This window comes from Hypanus sabinus, chromosome 11 (assembly GCF_030144855.1).
Source record: "Hypanus sabinus isolate sHypSab1 chromosome 11, sHypSab1.hap1, whole genome shotgun sequence".
NCBI classification, from domain to species: domain Eukaryota; kingdom Metazoa; phylum Chordata; class Chondrichthyes; order Myliobatiformes; family Dasyatidae; genus Hypanus; species Hypanus sabinus.
The window spans coordinates 14,746,462-14,770,598 of NC_082716.1; the positions used below are offsets into that span (position 1 = coordinate 14,746,462).

The 24,137-nt window shown below is 40.7% G+C and overlaps 1 protein-coding gene across 1 annotated transcript in view; it reads right to left on the reverse strand.

Annotated features, from left to right (window-relative positions):
- Positions 1 to 5,427: 5,427 nt before the first annotated feature.
- Positions 5,428 to 24,137, reverse strand: part of LOC132402344 (calcium-activated chloride channel regulator 1-like) — a 73,780-nt gene continuing 55,070 nt past the window's right edge. Inside the window, exons 12-14 of the mRNA XM_059985223.1 lie at positions 17,209 to 17,376; positions 16,096 to 16,323; positions 5,428 to 6,170 (exon numbers count right to left, since the gene is read on the reverse strand). Of these exons, the coding sequence (XP_059841206.1) occupies positions 5,782 to 6,170; positions 16,096 to 16,323; positions 17,209 to 17,376 (785 nt within the window). The 3' untranslated portion in view covers positions 5,428 to 5,781. The remainder of the gene's footprint in view (positions 6,171 to 16,095; positions 16,324 to 17,208; positions 17,377 to 24,137) is intronic.

A 24,137-nucleotide genomic window follows, 5' to 3' on the forward strand; every position in this document is an offset into this window, starting at 1 on the left:
GGGGCAAGGAGCATCGCCTGTTGGGGCAGGAGCGGACGCCTTCCTGTGTCTTTCTTGACTCGCCTTGAGGTGCTGCATGCACCAGTTGGCTTGGAAGTTGTTTGCTGCCTTGGAGCATAGATTGCACCACTTGGACCGATCAGCAGCAGTGTGTTCGAGATCGCAGGGCTGGAGTTTGGCCGACTTAAAGTTTGACTTGAGGTTTTCCTTATACCTCTTCCTTGGGTGACCTTGGGCATGGTTGCCCTGCTCCAGTTCTCCGTAGAACAACTGACGTGGCATTCTGGACTCATCCATGTGGATCACATGGCCGGTCCATCTGAGCTGAGCCTTCAAAACCTTGGCTTCAATGATTGTGGAATTGGCTCGGTCCAGGACTGTCAGGTTGGAGATACGGTCTTGCCAGCAGATTTGCATGATTGATCACAGAGCGCAATTGTGGAATTGTTCAAGCTGTTTGACATGTCTGCGATACAGTGTCCAGGTTTCACAGCCATATAGAAGTGATAAGACCACAACAGCATTGTAAACCTTCAGTTTAGGGGAGAGGCAAATGTGCTGCAGAACTTTGACCCGGAGCCTTCCGAGTGCCTGGCTTGCTTTCTGGATCTTTGATGTGATTTCTTGAAAGCTATTGCACAATCTTTTATAAGAAGGTAGCTTCTGCATCCACCTGGATTTTCCTGGCTCCCCTCTTACCCCTTCTCTTATCTACACTAACCCTCTGGTGCTTCCCCTCCTTCCCTTTCTCCCATGGTCTGCTCTCCTCTTCAATCAGACTCCTTCTTCTTCAGCTTTTTACAATATCCACCTATCACCTGACAGCTTATACTCCCTCCCCTCACCCAGCTTATTCTGGCTTTTTCCCTCTTCCTTTCCAGTCCTAATGAAGGGTCTTGACTTGAAATGTTGATTGTTTATTCCTCTCCGCAGATGTTGCCTGACCTGCTGAGTTTCTCCAGGATTTAGTCTGTGTTCCTCTGGATTTGCAGCACCTGCAAAATCTCATGAGTTTATGTTTTACACTGACTGTATTTTGTTGGCTTTCATCAGCCATTGTTACTTCTCATCTTCAATCACTGACATATGTCAAGTACATTAATTTTCACATGTTTTTTCCTTGTCACTCTTCCATTCGTCCCTTTGGGATCAAAGATGTAAGGTATTGAATAGTATTATGTTGCACAAGGTTCACATTGAAGATCAGAGTGCTTCTTAATTTTTCAGCTTTTCTCAAACTCAAATTCTCATTATTTTGTCCCTTCTTGGAAAATAGCAAATATTTGAGGTTATCCTCTCTCTACTTTCTATTCTATTCTTAAGGATGTGGAGAATAATGAACTTATGCATAACCTTTTCTTAGAGAATCTTTAGTTATTAATCCTCAACAATAATGACCAATTAGGCACAATGAGAATTTCTATTACCTGACAAATACCTTTATTGGTTCAACAAGCGCATGAAGTTACAAAACTAAGTACCTGTGCACACACTACTGGATTTCCCTGACACTCCCTGAACAGTCAAAGTAGGAAAAATACTACCTGGGACAGGATTCTATGATGGCCAGATATTCCTCTTGATCCCATTGTAATCTCCATGTTTCTGACATGGGGTTATCTGTTTCTGTGATGGGTAGTATCCAGAGTTGTCACTGCCTGTATCTTGACATCCTCCATTCATATCCTTTTCCTTATCAGAACAATCTATAATCTTGCAATTTTGCTCACTAAGGCTCATTGGCTTCTCTTTGCATCTGGCCCAAGCAGACAACTTCCAAAATCAGCCTAGTTCAAACCAGTTTAGCCATTTCAGTCAAATAATGGGCTCCTGTTACATCAGATCACTGGTGGTTCTTTCAACAAGCCTGCCATTTTTACATAACTAAGCTAACAGCTTCTTGTTAGGAAATAGACTCATTTAAATAATTGTCATTTCTGAAGATTAACCTAATTATGCTCAGTTGCACAAACTTCTGGTAATCACTCAATAGAATAGGATTTTCTTACCATTTTAAATAAACAATATGCAAATATGTTTCTTTGTTTCCTAATCTACTTCCTATTTTATTTAATACCTTTTCCTTAGATTATTCTTTCTTTTATTCCCCTTCCATTTAGAAATTTATTGCTGGCTTATTCTTTTTTTTTGCAGGTAAAGCTTCTCATTATAGAAAGGATGTGGAAGCTTTCAAGAAGGTGCAGGGGAGATTTACCTGGATGATGCCTGGAATAGAGAGTATGTCTTATGAGGAGAGTTTTAATGAACTAGGGCTTTTCTCTTTGGAGAGAAGGACAAAGAGAGGTGACTTGATGGAAATGCACAAGTCAAGAGGCATAGATCGATTGGAAAGCTGGAAACTTTCTTTTCCAAGGATGGAAATGGCTAATACAAGAGAGCATAACTTCAAAGCGTTGGAAGGAAAATACAGGGGGATATCAGAGGCAGGTTTATTTTTACACTGAATGGTGGGTGCATAAAACCTGTTGCCAGGGATAGTGATAGACTGATTAGCTCCATTTAAGATACTCTTAAAGGGAACATGGATGAAAGAAACATGAAGGATTATGCAGGAGTGGAGAGTCAGATTGATCATGGGGTAAATTAAAGTGTCAATACACACCTTGGGCTGAAGGCCTGTGTTTTGCCATCTGTTCTACGATCTATGCTCTTTGTTCCTTGAATATTTGTTCTGAAGTTTCTCTAGAGAATAAAGTAATGCTACCATTTTCAGAAAATATTGTTTTTATTGATATAGAGCTACATCAAGATTATTCAATAATACAGATTCTACCCCAGTAGAAAACCACATCCTCCTCCAAAAGCAGTGTTTCCAATCTAAAGCTTGCAATCTTCCGATCATTCCCAGGAGGCTAAGTAACTAATCTGGACTGAATTTCCAAGGGAGATCTTCCAGTTGTCTGGAAATGACCATAGATAGCTCAGAACATATCAGACAAATCCTTCAACCTTCAAATACTCTGCAGCAATAATGACTGAGATAAAGTAATCCTCAGATTTGTAACCTTAAGCAGCTGTTGCTTCTGGCAGCCTTTTTTTTTGCATTTTTTCTGCAGAACACAGTTAATAATCCCAACAATCAAAACATACTATAACTGCTGCTACTACTGCAACCCAAGTACTGTGCAGTACTTTATTATCTTCCGATCTGTCCAGCAGAGTCACAAAGAAAGAAACCTTGGCAACATTGGACAGGTCAGAAGACTGATCCTTTTCATCATAAGCATGTCAAGTGAAATAGAGCCAGGTTGTGTTTTTAAGTCCTGTACATTCAGATGGCAAAGGGGAAGAAGCTGTTCCTGAATTGTTGAGTGTGTGCCTTCAGGCTTCTTCCTGAGAAGAGGGCTTGTTCTAGGTGGCGGGGTCCTTAATGATGGACACTGCCTTTTTGAGGTACCATTCCTGGAAGATGTCTTGGATAATACAGAGGCTAGTAGCCATGATGGAGCTGACTAATCTTGCAACTCTCTGCAGCCTACTTCGACTCTCCCCCCCACCCCAATACCAGACAGTGATGGGGTCAGTCATAATGATCTCTGTGGTACAACTGTAGAAATTTCTGAGTGTTTTAGGTGACATACCAAATCTCCTCAAACTCCTAATGAAATACAGTTGCTTTCTTGCCTTCGTTATAGCTGCATCAATGTGTCAGGTCAGGTTGTCAGAGATATTGACACCCAGGAACTTGCTCAGGAAATTGTTCACTCTCTCCACTTCTGATCCCTCTACAAGGCTGTTGTGTGTTCCCTCATCTAACCCTTTCTGAAGTCCATAATCAGTTCTTTGGTCTTACTGATGTTGAATGCAGTTTATCACTATGAATTATATGGTATATCTCGCTCTACCATCACATCACCATCTGAAATTCTGCCAACAATGGTTGTATTGTTAGCAAATTTGTAGATGGTATTTATAATGCCACGTCGTCTTGGGTGTAGAGAAAGTAGAGCAGTGGGCTAAGCCGGTGGGAACTTCTGACTGTAGCAGTGAGAGATTGAGAATGTCTTTGAGCACCCCCGCCAGTTGGTTGGCACAGGTTTCAGAGCCTTACCAGGTTCTGTAGTGATCCACACAGCAGTCGTTTCATTCTCCCTTTCAAAACAAGCATGAAAGGCATTGATTGACCTTGGAACACCTTGAGTCAAAGATATTTATTTTGCTGTTCTGTTCTATGATCCATGCTCTATGTTCCATGAATATTTTTCCCTTGTGGTCAGCTGGCCTCTCCATCCTCTGCTGGGTCTCCCTTTCCAACTTTACTGTTCTTCTTCATTGTCATAGATGTATATTTTTACACTAAATGACTACACTTAATTATACCTTATTGCTGTTACTGATGACAAAGATGGAACATTCAATATGTATGACCCTGGTATCTCAAAGGTTCAAAGATTCATTTTATTGTCAAAGTATGCATGTCAATACGTCTCTGATATTTCTCTTCTCCAGATAGTTGTTAAGCAAAAAAAAACATGGGCTTTGTTGAAAGAAAATACATCAGCTCCCTGCATGAAAAAGTAAAAGATAAAGAAGCAAAATTTTTAAACCACAACCTCCCGCCACCCCTTAATGAAAATGGCAGCTGGAACATCAAACCCACTAACCCCCAGCCTCTCCCTCTCTAAAATTTTAGAGACAATAACATCAAGTCCTGGAACCCCTCCCTTGCAAAAAATGAACGGTGACTATATCAAACCCCCCAACCACTCTCTCACACACAGATTGCTGACACAAAAAAAACACTAACAAGAATATCAGATTCCAAATCGCCAAACCCTGCCCTCGCACAAAAGTCATATCCACCAATCAGCGACAAGAAAGAAAACACAGAAAACTGAAGGAGACCAATATAAAGTACAATCCAATGATCACATAAATCTCAGAATTTCAAAAACATTCACCAATCAGCATTGACGAGAGCAGCTGCACAAACATAGTGCTTCCATGAAGAGCAACCATCACGCCAGTGTCCAAACGTTGCCAACCCGGCTATGCCATCAACCCCGTGGCCTCTGTAGAAAGTGAACGCTGATCTCCTCCACATTCAACTCAATGCTTCAGTCTTCGTTGACACTTTAAAATGGAGTTGATCATGGCCCCACACCTGATCTCTGGTCTGCTCCACGAGGCATCTTGTGTTCTCGGTGCTCTCCAAGGACTACAGAGCACTAGATCATTTGATCAAATTCCAAACTGCACAAGCTTCAACATTTTACAAAGCACAATCAAGACAAAAAGAACAAGCAGAAGATGTAGAGAAACTGAAATAATTGAAGAGATTGGCTATCGAAATAATGTCACCTGAGGAATTACTGTTCTCTGGCACCACCTTGACTGGATGTCTGCAGTTTCTATGGAAACTAAGAATACTATGGAGACTACAAAAAATAACCTTAATTATGAACTCCTAAAAGGTGGTATCATAAAATAAACTAATGCTAACATTCCAGAAAATATTGTTTTTATTGGTACAGAGCTACATCAAGATAACTCCATGATACAGATTCTACACCAGTAAAATTCCACAACATCCTCCAAAATCAGTATCACCAATCTAAAGCATGCAACCCTTTGATCAACCCCAATAGGCTAAGCTACTAACTTGGACTGAATTTCCAAGGAAGGTCTTCCAGTTGTCTGGGAGTGACTACAGTTGTCTCAGAAGATCTTCAGACTAGCCTGCTACAATTATAACTCAGAATAAAGTAAATGTTCAGATTAGTAAACTCAGCTGTTCCATTGACAATATGCTGGTGCTGCTTATGGCAACCTCCTTTTGCACTTCTTCTGCACAACATAAACAGTAATCCCAATAATCAAACATACAATTACTGCCACTACTACTGCAATCCAAATACTGTGCAGAACCTGTACTTTATTGTCCTCTGGTTTGTTAAGCGAAGGCACAAAGACAGAAACCCTGGCAACATTGGACATCTCAGAAGACTGATCCTTTTCATCATAAGCACATAAAGCGAAATAAAGCATGGTTGTGTTTTTAAGTTCTGTACTTCCAATGGCAATTGTAAATGTTTCTTTGGAGCCAAATGGTTGCGGTTTCAAAATTGTCAAATTAACCTGTTCAGCTCCTGAGAAACTGTCCCGTAGCTGCAGCAGATTCTCACTCATTCTCATCTCATAGTAGGAGGCTGATAAAGAAAGGAAATACTGTAAGTGATTGTATTGATACATTGAACGGTTATCGGATAGATGTGAGAAAATTATGAGTGCATATACGGCCGATCGATTATGTGGTAAATTGATTGGCCCTGCTGCATGTGGAAAGCGTTCTCTTATCATGTGGACTTTCAAGTGAGCATGTTTCTGTCTCTGTGGGCCCAATTCATCACTCCCACACTGTAAGTTGTCCAGAGTGTACAGTGGCTAACATGACTCAGTAAAAGCATTTAATCCTTTGTCGTTCATGATCCTCGTGCAGGGTTCTCAGATTATTAACTGTATGTTAACTGCTAACTGCATATATAAAAAGGTTTCTCTGTAGAGTTATAATGAAATGGCTTCTTTATTAAGTATACTCTGGTGTGCGTGGTGTGTGGTCCGATATTGTGTGTGCGAGTTTGTATCAGTGTGCATTTCACAGCATCCATGCAAACAGGAGACATGGTTTGGCGGGTGGACGGATTTTCCCCGAGACATACATAAGCCGATAGCGTGTTTACATTCGCAAACATAGCACATGATTGATTGGCCTCCTTCAATGTAATATCTCTTGTTTTATTGCCCTGACAAGCAACTTCAAATATTTTACATTCAAGTGGAGTTATCATTCCAAATCAGAACAATGTAGTCCTGTAATGTATTTCAATTTTGAAATCTTATCAGTTCAATTATTTCCATCCCAGTTCAGTATATTCAGATTAGATTAGCTTTATTTGTCATGTGTTTTGAAATACCAAAACATACAGTGAAATGTGTCATCTGTGTCAAATTGAATCAGCAAGGTTTGTGCTGGGCTGCTGGTAGGTGTCGTCATGTTTCCAGCATCAGCATCGCATGCCCACAATTCCCTAACCCTGACCATATGTCTTTGGAATGTGGGAGGAAACTGGAGCAGCCAGAAGAAACCTACACGCTCACAGGGATTACATACACAATCCTTACAGGTAGGACGGGAACTGAACCTTGATTAGTGATCACTTGCACTGTAAAGTGATGGGCTACCTGCTGCACGACAACACCGGGAGGATTCCCTGCCTGTAACGATTCCAGCAGAAAGAGAGGCCAACTGTACCTACCTTAACTCTCTGGGCCACTGTGTATGTTAGTGTGCACTGGTGTTCATAGACAATGAGTCAGTTTGTGATCTTCAGTACCAGACATTGACTGGAACTGTAGTGTCCCATTGGGATCAGCGTGAACAAAGGCTTCATGAAATGTAAGAGCTGTGAAGATCTATGACAGAAACTGGAAGGGAAAGGCAAGTATCTTAACCCTTGTGGTCATTGACTGACCGTGATCTTCCATACTCACAACGTGGTCATAAAATATACTTCAATAACCAAAAGGTATTGAGTCAGAAGCTGCTTGTAAAACCTGCCAGAGAGACCACTATAATTAAATTGCCACATTGAAGCTGTGTGTATGAACAGCAGGTGAACCTGTATTTCCCCATCTGGAATCTATCTCATTGTGAATTTGTGAAACCCTTTAAACTAAAATGTAATTGAAGCGTACTTAAAAATAACTATTAAAATAATGTTATTATTTTAATAGTTATATTATTTTAATTCCACAGGGAATGTAATTCATTATTATGATTTGGTAACATTAAACATCTTTTTAAGTTTACACATATTGCATTGAAAGTGATGAGAGTAAAGGAGGTGAAATGTACTGAGAGCTGTTATAGGAGGATTACCATTAATCTTTAAACTCCAATTATAGACATGTGATCATCAAATAAGCAACTTATTTCCTTTAGGGTTGGCATGGTAGGGTAGTGGTCAGTGTAAAGCTATTATGGCTCCAGAGACTGGGTTCAATTCTGCTGCTGTCTATAAGGAGTTTGTTCTCCCCATTACTTATGGGCTTCTTCTGGGTGCTCTGATGCTCCAAAGATGTACGGATTGGGAGGTCAATCGGTCACATGTGAGTAAATGGCCAATACAGGTTCATTGGGTCAAATGGGTCTGTTACCATGCTGTATTTCTAAATACATTTTTTAAAGTAGTTCACCTGAGTCACATTGTTTATTTAAGAACATAAGAACATAAGAAATAGGAGCAGGAGTAGATCATCCAGCCCATCAAGCTTACCCCGCCATTCAATAAGAATCTGTCTGTAAACTCAGCTCCATCTACCTGCTTTTTTCCCATAACCCTTAATTTCCCTATGATGTAAAAACCTATCTAACTATTCCTTAAATACATTTAGTAAAGAAGCCTCAACTGCTTCCCTGGGCAGAGAATTCCATAGATTCACCACTCTCTGCGAAAAACAGTTTCTCTTCATCTCCGTCCTAACTCTTCTCCCCTGAATCTTGATGCAATGTCCCCTAGATCTGGTCTCACCTACCAATAGAAACACCTTTACTACTTCTATCTTATCTATCCCTATCAAAATTTTGTATGTTTCAATATGATCCCCTCTCATTTTTCTGAACTCCAGTGAGTATAGTCCCAGGAGACTCAATCTCTCCTCAAAGGTTAACCCCTTCATCCCTGGAATAAATCTGGTGAACCTCCTCTGCACTGCCTCCAAAGCCAGTATATCCTTCCTCAAGTATGGAGACCAGAACTGCACACAGTCCTCCAGATGTAGCCTCACCAGTATCTTATACAGTTGCAGCATGACCTCCCTTCTCTTGAATTCAATCCCTCTAGCAATTAAGGCCAACATTCCATTTGCCTTCTTAATAACCTGTTGTACGTGCAAGTCAACTTTTTGTGATTCATGCACAAGCTCTCCCAAGTCCCTCTGCACAACAGCATGCTGCAATCTTTCACCATTTAAATAATAATCTGCTCTTCTATTATTCCTTCCAAAGTGGATGATCTCGCATTTACCAACGTTGTATTCTATCTGCCAGACCTTGGCCCACTCGTTTAACCTCTCTATATCCCTCTGCAGACTCTCCACATCATCTGTACAATATGCGTTTCCACTCAGATTAGTGTCATCAGCAAATTTTGCTATGCCACACTCAGTCCCCTCTTCTAAAACATCAATGTAAGTGGTAAACAGCTGCGAGCCCAGCATTGACCCAGCGTCGGTGCGGGCAGCAGAGCGGGAGCAAGGAGTGCTCGAGGTCGACAGACGACTGGAGAACGGAGGATCAGAGGATCAGCCGTTGTAGGTAGGCCAAGACCGTCAGACCTACCTGGACAGTACCTGAGGAGGAAGGTAAAACTGCGCAGGCGCAAGTGACGTCAGCGGTGAGTGCTGAGTTTAAAAAGAGGCCCACTTTTAGGAGCGGACAGTGTCGGCTTTGGCTCAGCGGCCTTCGGCGCAAGGGGACTTTGGTGAGAGGAAATCAGTGAGCCTGAGTACGTGCTTGCTGAGGTAAAAAAGGTAAGGTCGGTAGGTACTTTTTTCATTTATTCTGACTAATCTGGGATCAGGTAATGGGGGAGACAGTTAGAGCAATGGTGTGTTCCATATGCAGTATGTGGGAGGTCAGAGTCAACACAGTTGTCCCAGATGACCACACCTGCAAAAGGTGTATCCAGCTGCAGCTCCTATCAGACCGAGTTAGGGAATTGGAGCAGGAACTAGATGAACTACGGATCATTCGGGAGGCAGAGACAGAGATAGATAAGAGTTATCGGGAAGTAGTCACACCGAAAAGACAGGACGTAGGCAAATGGGTGACAGTCAAGAGAAGCAGGGGGAGCAGACAGAGAGAGCAGAGCACCCCTGTGGCCGTTCCCATCACAAATAAGTATACCGTTTTGGATACTGTTGGTGGGGATGACCTACCAGGAACAAGTTGCAGTGGTCCTGTCTCTGGCACTGAGGTTGGACCCTCGACTAGGAAGGGGAGGAGGGAAGAGAAGAGAGCGGTTGTGATAGTGGATTCTATAGTCAGGAGGGCAGATAGGAGATTCTGTGGGGAAGATCAGGAGTCTCGGATGGTATGTTGCCTTCCTGGTGCCGGGGTCCGGGACATCTCAGATCGGGTGCAGGTTATTCTCGAGAGGGAAGGCAAGAACCCAGATGTTGTGGTCCATGTAGGGACCAACAACATGGGTGGGATGAGTGAGGGGGTCCTGCGTAGTGAGTTCAGGGAGTTAGGTGCGAAGCTGAAGGGCAGGACCTCCAGGCTAACAATTTCAGGTTTGCTATCTGTGCCATGTGCGAGTGAGACAAGGAACAGAAGGATTATACAGATTACTGCATGGCTGAGAGGATGGTGCAGGAGGAAGGGCTTCTGGTTTTTAGATAATTGGGCTTTGTTCCAGGGAAGGTGGGCTCTGTTCCAACAGGACGGTTTACACCTGAACTGGAGCGGTACTAACATTCTTGCAGGAAAGTTTGCTAGTGCTGCTTGGGGGGGTGGGTTTAAATTAATTTGCAGGGGGCAGGGATCCAGAATGTGAGAGAGGATAGTGAGATGAAGAATAAAGGACAGGTGGGGACTACATGGTTCTGGAATATTAAGTGTGTAGTAGAGAAAGGTGAGGCGGAACAAGTGATAAGGAGGACACATGTACAGAGGGATGGTCTGACAGAACATGGAGTTAAATGTGCAGAAAGAATAAGTAAATTTAAGAAGGACAACAAAATTCAAGGGGTGTATAGCCCGATGGGAGTACGAGGAGCTGGGTTAAGCGCAATAGGCAGCGATTTAAACAGAGAGAGAAGAAATGGGCAAAAATTCTATAACTGAATGCACGAAGAGTCAGAAATAAGGCGGATGAGCTTGAAACTCAGGTGCGAATGGGTAACTATGATGTTGTTGGGATAACGGAGACATGGCTGCAGGGAGATCAGACCTGCGAAATGAATATACCAGGGTATACGTGCTATCGTAGGGACAGAAAAGTGGGCAGAGGGGGTGGGGTGGCCCTGTTGGTGAGGAATGAGATTCAGTCCTTTGCAAGGGGGGACATAGGATCAGGAGAAGTAGAGTCTGTGTGGATAGAACTGAGGAACAGTAAGGGGAAAAGGACCCAAATGGGTGTTGTCTACAGGCACCCAAACAGTAGCATGGATATTGGGTGCAAATTAAATAGGGAGTTAACATTGGTATGTAGTAAAGATAATGTCGCAGTAGTTATGGGGGATTTCAACATGCAGGTGAACTGGGAGAATCAGATTGGTGCTGGACCCCAGGATAGGGAGTTTGTAGAGTGCCTATGGGATGCATTCTTGGAACAGCTTGTGCGAGGGCCAACCAGGGGCAAGGCTGTTCTGGATTTAGTGTTGTGTAATGAACAGGATTTGATAAGCGATCTTGAAGTAAAGGAGCCATGAGGAGGTAGTGACCATAATATGGTAAGTTTTTATCTGCAATTTGAGAAGGATAAAGGCAGATCAGAGGTGTCAGTGTTGCAGTTGAATAAACAAGATTATGGAGCCATGAGGGAGGTGCTGGCCAAAGTTAAATGGACGAATATCCTAACAGAAAAGACAGTGAAACAGCAATGGCAGGTATTCTTGGGAATAATGCACAAGGTGCAAAATCAGTTCATCCCCCGGAGAAGGAAGGATTCAAAGGGGGGAAAGGGTCCACAGTGGTTGACAAAGGAAGTCAGAGATTGCATAGCATTAAAAAAAAGGAAGTATGACAGAGCTAAGGTGAGTGGGAGGACTGATAATTGGGAAGTTTTTAAGGAACAACAGAACTTAACTAAAAAGGCAAAACAGGGAGAAAAATTGAGGTACGAATGCAAGCTAGCCAGGAATATAAAGGAAGATAGCAAAAGCTTTTTTAGGTATGTGAAGAGAAAGAAGATAGTTAAGAACAATGTTGTCCCTTGAAGAAAGAATTGGGTGAAATTGTTATGGGAAGCAGAGAAATGGCAGAAGAATTTAATAAGTACTTTAGATCTGTTTTCACTAGGGAAGACACAAGCAATCTCCCAGAGGTATGGATGGGCCAAGGACATAGGGTAACAGAGGAGATGAAACAGATTGACATTAGGAAGGAAACGGTGATGAGTAGTCTAATGGGACTGAAGGCTAACAAATCCCCAGGTCCAGATGGTCTGCATCCTAGGATACTAAAGGAGGTGGCTCTGGAAATTGTGGATGCATTGGTAATCATTTTCCAATGTACCTTAGATTCAGGATCAGTTCCTGAGGATTGGAGAATGGCCAATGTTATCCCACTTTTTAAGAAAGGAGGGAGGGAGAAAACAGAGAACTATCATCCTGTCAGCCTAAAATCAGTAGTGGGGAAGATGCTAGAGTCCATTATTAAAGATGAAATAGTGGCATATCTAGATAGCAGTGATAGGATTGGGCCAAGCCAGCATGGATTTACCAAGGGCAAATCATGCTTGACTAATCCATTGGAGTATTTCGAGGATGTAACCAAGAAGTTGGACAAGGGAGATCCAGTGGAGGTAGTGTACCTTGATTTTGAGAAGGCATTTGATAAGGTCCCACATAGGAGATTGCTGGGTAAAATCAAAGCTCATGGCATTGGGGCGAAGACATTGACATGGATAGAAAACTGGTTGGCAGATACAAAGCAAAGGGTAGCGGTGAATGGGTGTTTCTCGGAATGGCAGGTATTGGGACCACAGCTGTTTATGATTTACATCAACGGTTTAGATGAAGGCATTGAGAATAACATCAGAAAGTTTGCTGATGATACTAAGCTGGGTGGCAGTGTGACATATGATGAGGATGTTAGGAGAATTCAGGGTGACTTGGATAGGCTGGGTGAGGGGGCAGATACTTGGCAGATGACGTTTAATTTGAATAAGTGTGAGGTTATCCACTTTGGGAGTAAGAACAGGAAGGCAGATTATTATCTGAACGGTGTAGAGTTAGGTAAGGGAGAAATACAAAGAGATCATGGAGTCCTTGTTCATCAGTCACCGAAGGTGAATGAGCAAGTGCAGCAGGCAGTGAAGAAGGCTAATGAAATGTTAGCCTATATTACAAATGGAATTGAGTACAAGAGCAAGGAAATCCTTTTGCATTTGTACAGAGCCCTGGTGAGACCACACCTGGAGTATTGTGCACAGTTTTGGTCTCCAGGGTTAAGGAAGGACATCCTGGCTGTAGAGGAAGTGCAGCGTAGATTCACAAGGTTAATTCCTGTGATGTCTGGACTGTTTTATGCAGCGAGGTTAGAGAGACTGGGCTTGTACACGCTGGAATTAGGGAGAATGAGAGGGGATCTGATGCAACATATAAGATTATTAAGGGATTGGACAAGATAGAGGCAGGAAATATGTTCCAGATGCTGGGAGAGTCCAGTACCAGAGGGCATGGTTTGAGAATAAGGGGGAGGTCATTTAGGACAGAGTTAAGGAAAAACTTCTTCTCCCAGAGAGTTGTGGGGGTGTGGAATGCACTGCCTCAGAAAGCAGTAGAGGCCAGTTCTCTGGACGCTTTCAAGAAGGAGCTAGATAGGTATCTTATGGATAGGGGAATCAAGGGATATAGAGACAAGGCAAGAACTCGGTATTGATAGTAGAAATCATGATCTCAGAATGGCAGTGCAAGCTCAAATGGCTGAATGGTCTACTTCTGCACCTATTGTCTATTGTCTATTGACCCCTGCAGCACCCCACTCACCACAGACTGCCAAATGGAGAAACAACCATTTATTCCAACCCTCTGCCTTCTATTGATTAACCAATCCACTATCCAAGCGAATACATTTCCTCCAACTCAATGCATCCATATCCTATTTATAAGTCTCTTGTGCGGCACCTTATCAAGTACCTTCTGGAAATCCAAGTATATGACATTCACCTGTTAGCTCTATCCACTGCACTCATTATGTCCTCAAAGAACTTCAGTAAGCTTGTCAAACATGACCTGCCCTTTCTGAATCCATGCTGTGTCTGTCTAATGGAGCCATATGTTTCTAAAGGTTTAGCTATATCTTGCTTAATGACAGCTTCAAGCATTTTCCCGACTACAGATGTTAATCTAACTGGCCTATAGTTGCCCGTCTTTTGCCTACATCCTTTTTTAAAAAATGGTGTGCCATTTGCTGTCTTCCAATCCACCAGGCCTAGAGTCTAGAGAATTTTGATAAATGATTACCAACACATCCACTATAACCTCCGCCAATTCCTTCAGAAACCTGGGATTCATCCCATCAGGACCAGGGGACTTATCTACCTTCAGGCCCTCCAGTTTACTCATCACTATCTCTTCAGTGACAGTGATTTTATTGAGGTCCTCACCTTGCATTTTGTCCATAAGATCCTTCTTTGGCATATTAGACCTCCACTGTGAAGACCGGCACAAAATAAGTCGTTCAATGCCTCAGCCATTTCCTTATCACCCAATATCAATTTCCCCTTCTCGACTTCCAAGGGACCTGTGTTGACTTTAGCCACCCTATTTTGCTTTATATATTTATAAAAAATGTTTGCTATCTGTTTTTATATTTTGTGCTAATTTACTTTCATTCTCTATCTTCCCTTTCCTTATTTCTTATTTAGTTGTTCTTTGTTGCTTTTTAAAGTTTTCCCAATCCTCCAGTCTCCCACTACTCTTTGCGACTTTGTACACATGAGCTTTTAATTTGATACTATCTTTTATTTCCTCAGTTATCCAAGGCGGCTGTCCCCACATTTATTGTCCATACTTTTGACTGGAATATCTTTTTGTTGAGCACTGTGAAAAATCTCTTTGAAAGTATTCCACTGTTCCTCAGCTCTCCTACCAAATAGCCTGTGCTCCCAATCCACATTAGCCAACTGCTCCCTTATCCTGTTGTAGTCTCCCTTGTTCAAGCATAATACACTAGCTTTAGATCTAACTATTTCATCCTCCATCTGAATGCGAAATTCAATCATACTATGATCACTCTTTCCAAGAGTATCCCTGACTACCAGATCATTAATCTTACCTGTCTCATTTCACAGGACTAGATCTAAGATAGTATTTTCCCTTGTAGGTTCACTAACATGCTGCTCAAGAAAGCCATCATGGATGCATTCTATGAAGTCCTCCTCAATACTTCCTTGCCCAACCTAAGTCACCCTATCTATGTGGAAGTTAAAATTCACCATGGCAACTGCCATTCTGTTTTTACAAGCCTCAATTATTTATTGGTTAATCACTTCTGCCACTGCAATATTTGTATTAGGTGGCCTATAAGCAACTACCACCAGTTGCTTTTTCCCTTTACTTCTCTTAATCTCTACTCAGATGAACTCAGCATTCTGCTCCATAGATCTTATATCGTCTCTCATAATCACCCTGATCTCATCTCTAATCAAGAGTGCCACCCCACCTCCTTCGCCTTTCTGCCTATCTTTCTGTATTACCTGATACCCTTGGATATTTAATTCCCAGTCATCTCCACCTTGCAACCAGGTTTCTCTAATGGCCACTAAATCACATGCCTTGGTACTGATCTGTGCCACAAGTTCACTAACCTTGTTTCTAATGCTACGGGCATTTAGATAAAGTGCCTTTATACTCATTGTCCTTTTAGAATCTAGTGACCTATGCGATTTTTGCTTTTTACTTTTATGCACTCTACTCTTACTTTTTTCTTCACTAACTCTAGCTTTGGTCTCTGCATCACTTTCCTCTTCTTTTCTGTGTGGGTTTCCATCCCCTTGCCATATTAGTTTAACACCTCCCCAACAGCACTAGCAAAAAATCTCCTTAGGACATTGATCCTGGCCTTGCCCAGATGTAGACCATCTGGATGGAACTGGCTCCACCTTCCCCAGAAGCAGTTCCAATGCCCCAAGTATCTGAAACCCCACCCACCCTTCCTGCACCACTGCTCAAGCCACATATGCATTCTAGCTCTCTTGCTATTTGTTCTTGTTCTTTCATCTTGGAAAACATGTTTTCATATGCGTCAAACCACAGCTTGTTATCAGATTTCCCAACTATTCAATCATTTCATTGCTGGGAAGAAAAACTTCATGTAAGTTATTAAAACACAGGAACATTTACCTATTCCTTGATCCAAGTCTGCTCCTGGTGCTGTCCACTGCAGCTCAATATTATCTTTTTCTATGGCTGCATAAAGGTCTGTAACTTTGCACGGTGGAAAGTTGACGATAGGTGTACCGGGGGGAACTGAAAGTGCTCCTCCTGATTTCACCCTGCTGAAGATTCCTATTTGAGCTGCAGAATCTTCATTACTAACTGGAGGCTTTGGAGGATTTGTGTGGATAACACCTATGTGGAAAGAAAGGAACTCAAATTGAAATTGGAACTAGTTTATTCTCATTACATGTGCTGAGGTACAGTGAAAACCTTGTTCACACAGATCAATTCATTACACCATGCATTAAGGTAGGATGACGTAAAATAATATCAATGCAGAATAAAGTTGCAGAGAATGTGCAGTGTAGGTGGGCAATAAGGTGTAAAATAATGTGTTAGATTTTGAGGACAAGAGTCCAACTTATCATATCAGGTAATCATAAAATAATCTTACAACATCAGGGTTCAAGTTGTCTTGAGCCTGCTGGTATATAGTAGAGACAGATGTATTAAGGATATTTATGAAACTCTTAGACAGGCATATGGATGATAGAAAAATGGAGGGCTATGTAGGAGGGAAGGGTTACATTAATCTTAGAGCAGATAGCCTGAAGGACCTGAACTATGTTGTAATGCTCTACGTTTGAAGTTCTTTCTAAATCTGGACACACCAAACAGATTTCCACACCAGCTTGCATGATGTAGCCAGACAGTGACTTACCTGAATACCATCCTATTAAACAGGCAGGTGGAGATGTGCGATTGGGTCCTTCCTGATGCTGAGTGACTGGACAAACAGAGGTAGGATTGTTGGAGGAATGGGCACCAGTTCACAAAGTATGCATACAATTCAATGACTCATCTTGTCATTACATCACAAAGAAGGAAAGGTTTAGATGGATGTAAACCAATGAAGATAATTGGCACTAGCCCAGTTAGACAATTGGGCCAGCATGGACAAATTGGGCTATAAGACCTGTTTCCATGCTGTATTGCACTATGATTCTCTGACTTTAACCACTGTAATGACAATAAAAGCCTGTGTTTTCTTATTGTGAAATGCCAAATATTTATTACCATTTTCTGTGTATCCTGGTATGTACATGGCACTCCCATCTGTTCTGTTTGTCTTCGTGGTAGACCCTTCCTTTCCCGATACCCGCACCTTGAAGTTGTACCTTCCATTTTCAGTAGCTGGCAGGAAATACTTAGAGTAAATCCCATCATTGCTGACAATATCAGCACCTAAAAGTAAGTAAAGGTCAATGATTTTCAGCTGAGAAGAGAATGCAACACCAATAATACAATTTAGTTAAAAGCTGCCAATAGAAGCTTCCTACTCTCATCTCATTGGTAGTCCATTATGATGTTCTCAGGTCAAGGACAAATTCGAAATTTTAGATGTTTTCATTGCTGTGTGGACTGCCAAATGTGTGTTATTTTCAGCAGGAATAATTTTAAAGCAACTTTCAAGAAAGGGAATTTTCTCATTAATTGCTCTATTCCATCACATCCACTGAAGCTGTGATATATGAATAGATCACAAAAGGTCCCAGGCAGTCATTGTATGGATACAGAATGAAAGCTCATATCTGTCTTAAATAATCACTTGTCAACTTCAATAATTAATTCATGTATACAGGGTTGTGATATACATATGTTAAATTAATCTGAATTATTTCTGAAGCTCCTTGGATGGATCGATGAGAAAGTTTCCAAACAGCAGTAGGCCACCAAATTTGATCCAGTCAATCACAATCCAGAGATGTCTGAAATTAGCAAGTAATTCCTTTATTCTGCTTTTCCCGTCCATATCCATCCTTTAACCTAAAAAATTATTAGCTTTTTTAGTTATATATTGAACCTGAGGGATTCCAGTATTGTTGTAGGCAGTTTAGAAAGGGTTGTTCGGGTGGGGTTTAATCTAATTTGGCAGGGGGAGGGGAACTGAAGTGATAACACTGAAGATGAAGTAGTTGGTTTACAAACAGGCAATGTGTAGTGAGACTTCTGGCAAGGAGAGGCTGATGATAGAGCAAAATTGCTGTCAACAGGATGAGTTGCAATGTAAAAGGCAGACAAAGGAAAAAGGTGAATATAGGCCTGAAGATATTATACTTGAATATGTGCAGTATACAGAATAAGGTTGATGAACTTGTAGCAGTTACAGATTGGCACGTATGATGTTGTAGACACCACTGAATCATGGCTGCAAGAAGATTACAGCTGGGAGCTTAATATCCAAGGATACACATTGTATCAATAGGACAAGCAACAAGGCAGAGGAGGTGGCATTGCTCTGTTTTAAAAAAAAATGATATCAAATTATTAAAAGAAGTGCCATAGGTTTGGAAGATATTGAACATTAGTGGATAGAGCTAAGGAACTGCAAGAGTAAATTAAACTTGATGGGAGTTGCATATAGACATTAAGCTCCCAGCTATAATCTTCTTTCAGCTATGATTCACTGATGCCTACAATCTCCTATCAGCCAATCTGAAACCGTGCTACAAGTTCACCTATCCTATTCAGTATAAAAATATAACACCTTCAGTCCTGTATTCATCCTTTTCAATTTTGTCAGCCTTTTATGTTGCAACTTATCCTGTTGACTGCGATTTTTCCCAGTCAACAGCCTCTGTTATTAAACCAGCTACCTCATCTTCAGCACTATCAGCTGACTTTTATACGATACTTCTTGCTTTGAAATATACATAGCTCAGAAATTAGTTGCACCGTGTTTAAGCTTTCAATTTCTAACTTTGTCTGAGGTCTTACCAACATCAGCCTCCAAAAACTCTCCACTAACTGTTCTCATAATCAACTTCCCATTTCCCTGTGACTCTGTTTTAAACCCCACCTTGCAACATTTACAAGCCTTCCTGCTCAGATATTAGTCCCCCTCCAGTTCAGGTGCAAACTGTCCCTTCTGTCCAGGTCCCACCTTCCTTGGAAGGGAACCCAAATAAATGAAAGGGCAATTTATTTTCTAAATGGAGAAAAGATTCAAAACTCTGATGCGCAAAGAGACATGGTGGTCCTTGTGCAGGATTCCCTAAAGGTTGATATGCAGGTTGTGTCTGTGGTGAGTAAGGCAAATCAACTGTCAGCATTCATTACAAGAGGGGTAGAATATAAAAGCTAGGATGTAATGTTGAGACTTTATAAAGCACTGGTGAAGCCTTGCTTGTATTATTATGAGCAATTTTAGGCCCCTTACCTTAAAAAGGATGTGCTGGAATTGGAGTGGGTTCAAAGGAAATTCATGAAAATTATTCCAGGATTGAAAAGCTTAAGATATGAAGAGCATTTGATGGCTTTGGGCCTACATTCACAAGAATTCAGAAGAATGAAGGTGACCTCATTGAAACCTATCAAATGGCAAAAGGACTTGATAGAGTGGACGTGGAGAGGATACGTCCGATGACGTGAGTGTCTAAGACTAGAGGACCCAGCCTCAGAATAGAGGGTCATCCTTTTAGAATGAAATTTATGGATCTGTGGAATTCATTGCCACAGGTGGCTGTGGAAGCCAATTCATTTTGTATATTTAAGGCAGAAATTGATATATTCTTGAGTGGTCAGGACATGAAGGAATATGGGGAGAAGGCAGGAGCTTGGGGCTGAGAGGAAAAATGAATTCATAGTAACCCTTTGTTCTTAAATATGGGTGGTTTATGTCTCTTTTTTTCTTTTTTTGAGCTGACGTCTTGAGAGATGGGGGTAAAATTAGTGTTGGTCTGCTTGCTGGCCTTTCTCTGGTTCTTCCTAGGGTTTTCGTGGGTGAGGGGGAGGGGATTTCTTTTTTTCTTTTGATTTTGCTTTTCACTTAGTTTTTACTTCATGGGCTGACCTGAAACTACCAAAATGTCTGAAGTGTCGTAACTTCCAGTTCCTCTTTGAACCTGTTCTCCTCTTCCAGATTCATGAGTTTACTTTCTGTTTAACCTTGTGTGTTTATTATGATAAACATTAGTAATATGGATAAGACTATTAATTTTGTCTCTAGGAATACAAATGGTCTAAACCATCCAGTTAAATGGAAAAAAAAATTAAAGTATTCCATAGAATGAATGCTAATGTTATTTTTGCACAAGAGACTCATGCGAGGTAAGAGGATAGTCAATATTTTTTTAGGGTTTGGAAGGCACAACAGTACCATTCGAATTCCCAAGCTAAAGTGAGAGGTGTTTCTATTTTTATAGACTCTTCAACATCTTACATTCATTATGAAACAATTTCAGATCCACACGGTAGATTTTTGCTCCTCACTGTTTTACTTTTTAACGAAAAAGTTGTTTTGGTTAATGACAATGCCCCGCATATTGATTGTCCCAATTTTTTTAAGTGTTTGAATAGTGGCATCTCTAGATAGAAGTGATAGGATTGGGCCGAGCCAGCATGGATTTACCAAGGGTAAATCATGCTTGACTAATCTGTTGGAGTTTTTCGAGGATGTAACCAGGAAGTTGGACGGGGCAGATCCAGTGGATGTAATGTACCTCGATTTTCAGAAGGCATTTGATAAGGTCCCACATAGGAGATTGCTGGGTAAAATCAAAGCTCATGGCATTGGGGGGAAGACATTGACATGGATAGAAAACTGGTTGGAAGATAGAAAGCAAAGGGTAGCGGTGAATGGGTGTTTCTCGGAATGGCAGGTGGTGACTAGTGGGGTGCCACAGGGCTCGGTATTGGGACCACAGCTGTCTACAATTTATGTCAATGATTTAGATGAAGGCATTGAGCATAACATCAGCAAATTTGCTAATGATACTAAGCTGGGTGGCAGTGCGACATGTGATGAGGATGTTAGGAGAATTCAGGGTGACTTGGATAGGCTGGGTGAGTGGGCAGATACTTGGCAGATGATGTTTAATGTGAATAAGTGTGAGGTTATCCACTTTGGGAGTAAGAACAGGAAGGTAGATTATTATCTGTATGGTGCAGAGTTAGGTAAGGGAGAAATACAAAGAGATCTAGGAGTCTTGTTCATCAGTCACCGAAGGTGAATGAGCAAGTGCAGCAGGCAGTGAAAAAGGCTAATGGAATGTTGGCCTTTATTATGAAGGGAATTGAGTACAAGAGCAAGGAAATCCTCTTGCATTTGTACAGAGCCCTGGTGAGACCACACCTGGAGTATTGTGTACAATTTTGGTCTCCAGGGTTAAGGAAGGACATCCTGGCTGTAGAGGAAGTGCAGCGTAGATTCATGAGGTTAATTCCTGGGATGTCTGGACTGTCTTATGCAGAGAGGTTGGAGAGACTGGGCTTGTACATGTTGGAATTAAGGAGATTGAGAGGGGATCTGATTGAAATATATAAGATTATTAAGGGATTGGACAAAATAGAGGCAGGAAATATGTTCCAGATGCTGGGAGACTCCAGTACCAGAGGGCATGGTTTGAGAATAAGGGGTAGGTCATTTAGGACAGAGTTAAGGAAAAACTTCTTCTCACAGAGAGTTGTAGGGGTCTGGAATGCACTGCCTCGGAAGGTAGTGGAGGCCAATTTTCTGGATGCTTTCAAGAAGGAGCTAGATAGGGATCTTATGGATAGGGGAATCAAAGAATATGGGGACAAGGCAGGAACCGGGTATTCATAGTAGATGATCAGCCATGATCTCAAAATGGCGGTGCAGGCTCGAAGGGCTGAATGGTCTACTTCTGCACCTATTGTCTATTGTCTATTGATAATGGGTGGGGATTTTAATTACTGTTTACATCCCTTGATGGATAGATTTAAGTCTAACCAGGTTCTTCTGAATAAATCTCTCATTAACTCCTTTATGGTTGATTCTGGAATTTCTGAAATTTGGCCATTTCTACATCCTACGGATAAAGAATGTTCATATTTCTCTCATGTTTATCATAATTACTTATGAATTGACTATTTCTTTATTGATCATCGTTTACTTACAGACATTATTGACTGTAACTATGGTTCTATTACTATCTCCGACCATGCACCTTTGAAACTATCTATTAAGGCAATGGATTCATCCTCAAGTGTTAAACCATGGCAGTTCAACTCTACTTCAGGATACAGACATTCTCAACTTTATGAGACAACAAATTGATTTGTTCTTTCCAACAAACTCTACAGAAGAGATTTCTAGTGGAATATTATGGTTCACCTTTAGGGCATTTATCTGTGGACAAAATATTTCATACTCTGCTTGAGTCAGAAAATGAATTAACACTGAAATACTTATGTTGGTTGATAAGATTAAAGAAATTGATAAGACATACTCTGTGACTCCTAGTAAGGAGCTTTATAAAAAGAGAGTTGAACTTCAAATGGAGCACAGTTTGCTGTTATCTTCTTTGATTGAAAATCAATTAATTAAAACTAGGACTCAATTTTATATACATGGGGATATATCTGGTAAATTGTTGGCTAACCAAGTGAAAACTGCTTCAGTTAAGCATCAAATCATTAAGATCCGTAAATGAGATGGTACTCTGATGGTTGATCATAAAGAGATAAAAAAAGTCTTTCAAGAATTTCATAACTCTTTATATCAATCAGAATTTTCTGACAATTCTTCCATAATGTATGAATTTTTAAGGACACATTAACTGTAGGTAAATTACCACAATCTTTTTATGAAGCTTCCATTTCTCTAATTCTTAAAAAAGACAAAGACCCTATTGAATGTGCATCATATCGGACTATATCTTTTCCAAATGTGGATTCCAAGATTTTACCAAAATTTTGGCCACTAGATTGGGAAATACACTACCTCAAATCATTTCTGAGGACCAGACTGGATTTATTAAAAATCATTATTCATCTTTTAACATTAGAAAATTAATTAATATAGCTTATACTCCTTCATCTAGAATCCCAGAACGTGTTATTTTCTTGGACACTGAGAAAGCATTTGATAGAGTTGAATGGCCATATTTATTTAGTATGCTTCAGAATTTTAATTTTAGCCCAACATTTATATCGTGGATTAACTTAATATATTATAAGCCTTTGGCTTCGGTTTTTACCAATAATCAAAGATCTCCCTTTTTTCAGTTGTTTCATGGCACAAGGCAAGGCTGTCCTTAAAGTCCTTTACTATTTGACATTGCTTTGGAACCCTTAGCCATTGCTATTCATGATTCACCTAACATTTTTGGTATTACCCATGGTGAAGGGACATATAAGCTATCATTATACACTGATGATTTGTTACTATATATCTCTGACCCTGAGAGATCTATTCCTGCTCTTTTATATTTGCTTGCTCAGTTTAGTAGCTTTTCTGGCTATAAACTGAATCTCAATAAGAGTGAATTATTCCCATTAAATACACAAGTTTCAATTTATAAACATCTACCATTTAAAGTAGTTACAGATAACTTTACTTGTCATATTTGGGTATTAAAATTACCAAGAAACATAAGGATTTATTCAAAGTAAATTTTTTACCTTTAATTGACCAGATTAACCAACTCGTTACTAGATGGTCCCCATTGTCTTTGTAATTGGTTGGTCTAATCAATGCTATTAAGATGATAGTTCTACCTAAATTTTTATATTTATTTCAAGCATTACCTATTTTTATTCCCTAATCCTTTTTTGATATTATTGACTCTAAAATATCTTCATGTGTATGGCAGAATAAAAATCCCAGATTAAGTAAAAAATATTTACAGAAGTCTAAGAACGAAGGTGGTTTGGCTTTGCCAAATCTAAGACTTTATTATTGAGCAGTTAATATCCAATATTTAATATTTTGGACACAGACCCCAGTGGAAATACAAAGCCCACAATGGGGCAATCTGGAGTGTAAATCATTACAAGGTTTTTCACTTGTCTCTATCTTAGGGTCTTCGCTTCCCCTTATCTTCTCTAAACTGAATAAACAAATGACTAACCCTATAGTTAAATATACATTACGAATATGGTTTCAATTCTATAATTTTTTTGGTTGAATAAGTTCATTTTTTCAAGCCCTATTATATCTAACTTTCTTTTTCAGCCCTCTGTTCTGGACCAAACCTTTGTAC